At 39.4% G+C, this 7,535-nt stretch overlaps 1 protein-coding gene across 1 annotated transcript in view; it reads right to left on the bottom strand.

Moving 5' to 3' along the window:
- Positions 1 to 559: 559 nt before the first annotated feature.
- The window catches only part of LOC146163346 (metalloprotease TIKI1-like), a 30,757-nt gene continuing 23,781 nt past the window's right edge, over positions 560 to 7,535 (bottom strand). The window contains exons 7-11 of the mRNA XM_083382861.1: positions 3,527 to 3,620; positions 3,203 to 3,313; positions 1,180 to 2,160; positions 938 to 1,018; positions 560 to 747 (exon numbers count right to left, since the gene is read on the bottom strand). Coding sequence (XP_083238987.1) covers positions 1,803 to 2,160; positions 3,203 to 3,313; positions 3,527 to 3,620 — 563 coding nt within the window. The 3' untranslated portion in view covers positions 560 to 747; positions 938 to 1,018; positions 1,180 to 1,802. The remainder of the gene's footprint in view (positions 748 to 937; positions 1,019 to 1,179; positions 2,161 to 3,202; positions 3,314 to 3,526; positions 3,621 to 7,535) is intronic.

Below are 7,535 nucleotides of genomic sequence, written 5' to 3'. Positions count from 1 at the left end.
TGACTGCAAAAACAAGGGTTGCTGCTATATGTTTATTATTACGGAAAACATATGTTGTTGTATGAAAGTATTTTAATCGACAACGAGTTAGCAACTGGATAGGATACAACTGAAGAAAACTAACAAAGATTTGCAACTCAAAAGATTTATTTTTATTTTCTTTTAAAAATACTGGTCTGCCAACTGATTTTCGTTTGCACAGCAGAATAAAAATCAGATAAAAAGTTTCGTGATAACCTTTAACCTAGCAAGTTACTGTACCCTTGTACCATTTATACATCAGGAGAAAAATATGTTGTATTCCGTAAGATCGACTTTTTTAGATGTATTTTTGATATATGTGTATTAAATTACCAATCTCGAGGAATCTCTTAAATAGTGCCTATAAACGATAACCGTGTTTTTTCTAATTTAGTGTAATTTTCGACTATAAATATCTGCAGAATATACCAGGAAATTGTGTTCTATACAAGTGTAAGAGTCGCTGCCCTTTCTTACTTGCATAAGTGGTTTTCTATCGACTACGACTAAAGCAAAATATCAGCTTTGATATTTCAGTTTTCATTTTATTTCACTTTTGCTCGGTCGATAAGTGCATCGTATGCGATAAACGAAAAAATTTGCAGGGAGCGATAAACTAAAATCGGGCGAAACATATAAATTTCAAATATAGTACGATAGAACTCGAAGTCACAAACGCGAAAGGCGAGTAGATCTGTTCCATTTCGGAGATCGTTTTGTAGAAGTCTGAAAAATCAAAACATTTAGGTTATTATTAGATTCACAAATTATTTTACGAAAAAATGCCTTGTCGCAATATTATTTGCTTACAATTTAAGGCTCTGGGCTAACAGGCCATTAAAAATGTTTACTCGGACTTACAAAAAATGGTCAGACAACCTCATTGCGAGTTTATTAAAATGTAAGGTATTCTTACATGAAAATGGCCAATTAGGAGATCGTAAAAACGTGGTATTTCGTCAGACGTTCCGAGTGCGGTTGTGGCGACCTCCAACAGCTGAAAAACGAGAATAAAGAATGGTTAAGAACTTACCAGACATCCAGACATAAGTCAAATTTAATAAAATTCTGCCGTTTTGATTATTTACCTCATTATAGGTGGACAAACAACTTCAAAATTTTAAAATTGAAAAACGAGTAGAAATTTCGCACGTTTACCTGTATTGCGTTGAAGTGATGCTTTGGAACCGCAGCTTTGGAGACAAAATCCTTGTCAGGAATCAAAGGCACTTTTAAAGAACCCTTCACAGTTCAGGTAATAAAAAAACATTAAAAGCCTTCTTCTTCAGACCAAAATTGAAAATTTGTAATATTCAGAAAGTGGTCGCATGACCAGTTGTGATCAGAAATTGCGCAAATGAAATAGGACACATCTTCTTTGCAAAAATCCATTCTGAAGTTCTGCGATCCAATTTGATTTAGCATGTCAAGCGACACAAAACAAGGGAACTTCTTTTTTTTTTTATGCAATGGTTAAAGTCGAACGTTCCGCAGCAAGGCGCAGAAATCTTCAGTAGGCAGGTACGTATGTTCCGTAAGTAATAACGCAAAAACATAGAGCGTCCGATAGCAGTAATTCCACAATAGATTCGTTCCTTGAATAGAACCCTCTTCTCATCTTCCAACTCATTGATCTCGACATTGTACAACCGCGCCGAACCACTCTTGGGCGATGCTCTTTCTAAAGTCGGTGTTACTGATCGCCACATGGATTCCATGTCGCACACGGGGAACCACCGACCGGTTTCCATTCACAAATTTCCGTCCAAGAAACAACACGGTCAGCAATTTAAGAAACTAACCAGGAGACTCGCAAAGAGCGCGACTACAGTCAAGGCGAGTCCGTTTGCGGTCTGTGTCATTGCACCACTGTTCAGGATCAGTTTCTTGTAGCGGAGCGACCACGAGTTTTCCGAGTCCGGGTTGGCGCGACGCCAGACGTAGCCGTGACTGGACTCGGACTCGATTTTCTCGCGTCGGAGTCGGGCGAGTCGACTCACAGCTCGACGCCAGTCGTCGTTGTGGTGAAGGAGCGGCGCTACGGTCGGGTAGCGGTTCACTATTCGGATGCGCGGAAGACCCGAGTCGAAAAAGGCCGGCTCCTGTTCCGGAAAGAGGACACTGGGTGGCGCCGGTGAACTAAAAAAAAAGAAAAAAAATTTAAATATTTTTAAAATTAGGTAGTGAAAGTTTCCATTTGGCTGGTCACGCTAAACATGGATTTGGTCGGTCTAAATGATTTCAAGTGTAAATAAAGCACAAATTATAACGTGCAAAGCAGAATAAATATCGATAAAAAGAGAATAAGTTTTGTGAGGATTTTTTAGTTTCAGTATTGGGTACGCTGGGAAATTCAACCCTAAGCCGCAAACAATGAGTAAGATTTTCAAATTTAAAACAAAAAAAAAGTAAAATTTGAACTTAAAACACCAAGAACCGAAAACGTTAATGTTCCAAAAATTCTTTATAGTTATCATATAGCTTTGCTGTTAAGATTTCCTTAGGTTATTAAAGCAAATAACAACATTGAATTTTAACACAAATGTCCGAAATCTTAGAGACTTAAACATTTACACGAATAAAAACTAGCAATAGAAAAAATCGCAAAACTGCTTAAAATCGTTTGTAATAATCACGTTTTTACTCAAATAAAACAAATTCCCTAAACAAACAAATAAATACGACGGGCGTCTGGTTAGTGACGTTTTCATTATCGGAGAAACTTTAAGTCGACCGTTTAGCGTTTTATTCCGGGAATATTATCACTATTGATGTTAGGCTGGGATCGCGGGATGACTCAAGTCGACACAAAAGCGTCGCTAATCCGTTTATAAACACAGACGACAGAGTCAACATTCGGGCTTAATAGAGGAGACACGAGTGGTGGCTAGTCGACAAATGATAAATGGCCGGTATGACCAAACATTACTTGTACTAGGTAACCCTCTACTGCTTTGCCATGGCGTTTTTAAACACTATTGTTGTACGTTTCGCGCAAAAAACATGCTCCTACTCAATTTTAAGAAGTTGACAGTTAGGCAGTATATTTTCCTTGTAATACAGCTTTTATAAATACTTTTTAATTCTTTTTTTTGTATCGCATTCCACAACCCACAGAACTTGAAAAACTAACAGAATAGTTATCAAAAAGAAAAACACAGCTTGCAGAAATGCAACTCACCCTTCGTTTCGAAACTTGTTCTTCGACTTTTTGTTGTTTTGTCTTCCTTTGCTGCGGTGTCGTCGACGGGACTTTCCTTTACGCTGTCTGTCCTGGGCCCGTTTGCGTTTTCTGAATTCCACAAAGAAAATATGTTAGGTTTTTAGTTCTTTTGCTGACAACCAGTAAATATAGTTCTTTAAAGAAAAAAGGATTAACATTTTATACTCCAGTTAAAGATGAGTGGGAACTTTTAGTTAGCATGCTTCAAAACGATCCTTTTTTGTCTTAGTTTAATTATATACATCTGCTTTTAAAATTTTACCAAATATATCATTAGCCTACCTCGGTGAGGAAGGTTCTACTTCGGCAGAATGCTCAATCTCAAAACCGGCTTTCTCGAGAAAATCGATCACAGATCCATTGCCCAGGAAATGACCTGAAATGAAAAAACACAGCATTAAGCGTTGTTGTTTAAACTGCAAACGGCGTACCACAATTAAACGCAATTTCATACTAAACAACAACAGAGAACAAACTACACTCGCTAGACTGTCAAAACATAAAACGTACTGGTCTTACGATAGATCAACGTCGCGAACTTAAAGTACAGCTCTATATGGACCCACGTTGGATAAAAAGAACACAGGCGAATAGATGAGTAATTGGGTGGTGATGATTCACCGTTTAAGTTGCTGATCGATTTTATCGTTTGGCGTTAGTCGTCGCAAAATCGTCAAAAGATTTTTTTCATGTTTTTTAGCGTTTTAAGACAAATCTATTGAGTATTTTGAACGAAATGGTACAGCGGACAACTGGACAACTACTCAATCTCTTGGCGTACAACCTTGAGATTTTCACGAAACTATATTCATTTTCATGTCGAATAAAAACCGGCAAAAAACTACAAGAAATCTCGAAATGACAAGACCAACTTTTAGCCACTGTAGACTGCTGGCACTTTAACAAACACAAAGCTTGGACAAACAAACAAGCACCCAAAAGCGCGCCAGGAAACCAAGAAATCCCACCAACACAGCTAGATTGACGTTTTTTGCCGTGGGGCGTTCTCGGCAAAGTTTTTTTTAACTTCTTCAGCAAAAAAACACCCGGTCAGGTTGTCTGGACATTGCTGTCATTTTTGAGCATCGTACGTATACGATCTTGTTCTGATAAAAGCTGGCAAAAATAAATAAACAGGCGGCATCGTTTGATTTTGGCCACACTGGCTGCTCAGCTGTAAGATAGGGCGCAAGATCCTATTTAATGACTATACGAGCTTATATAGGTGCGGCTGCCGTGTAATTGCTGATATTTCTATAATTAGGCAACGCGCCGGCCCCTGATAATGACCTTGAGGTCAACACGGCGCTTCCACCTTGTTAAGCGCCTCAAACTCTGTGGTTTCAAGTGGCCGAGGTGACCAAACTGACCTCAGAGTGGACATACGGGTGATTTCCGATGACCAAGCTGCATCAAAAGGCTACCAAAATGGTCAGTTAAGGATGTCTTGGCTGTTTTCGCGCTTCCGAGTGGTCAAAATGACCCCAACTGCCCGCTAAGTGTGGTCAGCCGGACGGTTTTAAGTGACCCCTGTCTATCGACACTGTAACAACAAAGCAGTGCTGCAGATTTGAACGATCCCGGATGGCCAGAGCGGCCAAAGTGGTCTGCTGGACGGTTTTAAATGACCCGGAATGCCCAGAGTGTCCAGTTACAAAGGGTCACTAGCACTGGACAGCGGGTGACAAGTCAGGGACGAGCTCTGGACATTGAAAAAGGTTTTCTCTTTTGACCAAAGAGCTTTGGGTATGTTTGCCTTTGACTTAACGTCAATCAAACCGTCTGTGATATAATTCTTAATTGGATCTCTGTTAAATACTTTGGTTATATTTTTCGTGAAAATACGACTTGTGTTTGGGAAACTTTGGATTTGATATATAGTATTTGTTTTTATTGAGTTAGACTTGTAATTTTACCTTATATTTTAAACTTTTGTTTTAAATATTGCTGTAGGATTATTCACTAACGAATAGTACGTATATTCCTACCTTTTCAAATAGTTTGACGTCGTAAAAAACGCTTTGCAAACCATTGCACCAAACAAAGATCAGACAGGTTCAAGTTATGGCCTAACATTCAATTCGCACGACCGCTCAATTTGAACAAAAACAACAACAATAAAAGCTGCTATTACGTCACACCGGCGAACACAAGGCCTTTTAACTGAGCGTGAATGGAGAAGGGTACATCATTATCGCCATTGTCTTAGCCTTTAGGGTCGCACGAAATGCAAATAAACTCTCGCCACGAACCCTAGACATCAATAGGCGGCCTCTTGCTTTGAAGTTAAACCATAGGGGATGGGGGCGGGCCCCCTTAAGGGTAAACCAGGCCCCACTCGCGCGGGACTTGACGCTTTGTTTTGTTCTGATGCTGCTGAGAAGGGGTGGCATCTTTTTGTTGTTCAGAATTCAAACTACGCGCGAAGTTCTCACCGCTTTAAATACTTTGTACAGCTCAAATCGTCATTCCAAAGTTTAAAATAATCCTGTTTCTAAGCCTTGGAATATTTTTATTTGAGTTAAAATAGCTGTCTACATTTTTACAACAGTTGGATTACTGGTTACAAACCTTTGTTTTTGCATTTACTAACCCAGTGTTTTTTTGAACGGGTTGCGACCCACATAATATGAGGCTGTTTGATTTGATTACCTCGTCTTATTTTTTGTGCAATTTTCAAGCCTGAGCCACTTTGTGCGCTGGCTCTTAAGTTGCTAAGTTTTAAATTTTCGGCGTTAAGAAGAAACAAAACAAAGCTTAAAAAAGAGTTGGACTGTATTTAAAAACGGCCATCTTTACCGACCTTAAGACCAGTTTTGGATTTCCTGATTGACGTCTGTCTGGTTTTGTTGACATCCCCCCTAGACAGAGAACTTAGACTTTCGCTTTTCTGCGGTTTTTCATGACAAAGAAATGAACCCCATTCAACCAGTTGAAAAGCAAACCCTAAGCGTCGTGGGAAAGACTGCTTTGCTGTTCTAGGATTTTAGCTTTACCCGCACATATTTGGACTGCAAGTCAGCTATAGGCCCCTGTAGTTGTTTCCTGTAGTCGTAGTTCTCCGAGTAAGGTTTGAAATCACATTAGGGTTTCTCAGATGAAAGTCGACTGAACATTTAAAAAATTATATTTTGCCCAACCCCGCATTAAACGTAAAGAAGAAGAAAAGATGTAGAAACTCAAGATGTGGAATTCAACCTGTACTTGGACGTTTTTCTTATTACAAAGGAAATTTTTCTTCGGATGTTTGCCATAATTCCGATGAACGACGCCAATTACCGAGTGCTGAAATTACGATCGTGATGGAATGTACGAGTAGCGCTTAGCATTTCGACGCCAAATGTTATGGTTCTTCAATGTCGTCCTCCAATTAGCGCAACGGAATTGTTTAGACGTGCCTGGAACCTCCCAATTACGCTTCGATTTGAAACATTTCGCTAAAAACGCGTTCGTTTTCCGTCTCTGATGAAGGCATTTCAGGTTGTGTTGGTTCGTAGTAAGGCGCTATGGTGATTTCAAATTATTGTCTTCGGAACGACAGTGCCTCATTAAACGTGGGACTGGCCTTGCTACTTTGAAGCGATTAGGCTTTATGAGAAAAGAACGATTGAAATGCGATAGGGCACCTAACAAACGTGCAGACAACAACAGAGCTATACAAGTATATACAAAGTGTTGGCTAGTTGATACGGGTTATAGGAGGTCTACACCAATGGGATATGTATAACAAGCATTCAAGGAGCTACAAGACTAGAGTAATACACGGCACAAGTGAAGTCATATTATGAAGCAATTCTGTATAGCCAAGATAAGTAACAACCATTGCAAAACAATGTAAAATCTCAGATTTTCGATTTGATTATGCAGAACCCTACAAATCGCACAATAAATTAAAACCGCCATACCAATAAGAAGCTCATTATAAACCAAGCGGTGGACAATTAATAGACGAAACTGCTGCAAGTCCGGACTAAAGGCGATCAGTCGCCCTTCTTACCAACGTTTTACTGTTTTTCTTTTAAGATCTCTGTAAAAGGATTATAGGGGTGAACAAGCCACAAAAACTCTGTGAGAGTAAAACGACATCAATAATTTTCTTTTCAATGGCCATTACCCTTTCAAAAGGTAAAAATAAAATAGAAGAGCAAAAAAGTGTAGTCCGTCGATTATGTCAAATCACACACTTTAAACAAGTCAAAACGTCCAGACACGCGTGTCCCTATGTGCGGCAGCGTGGCTCATCAAAAGGGCGTCGGTAATTAGGTACCTTGCATAAACAGTCGAGCCGCGT

Source organism: Ascidiella aspersa, chromosome 2 (genome assembly GCF_963924565.1).
Source record: "Ascidiella aspersa chromosome 2, kaAscAspe10.2, whole genome shotgun sequence".
NCBI lineage: Eukaryota > Metazoa > Chordata > Ascidiacea > Phlebobranchia > Ascidiidae > Ascidiella > Ascidiella aspersa.
Note: the sequence above shows the minus strand (reverse complement) of the source record. Positions and strands in the feature narration are given on the sequence as shown.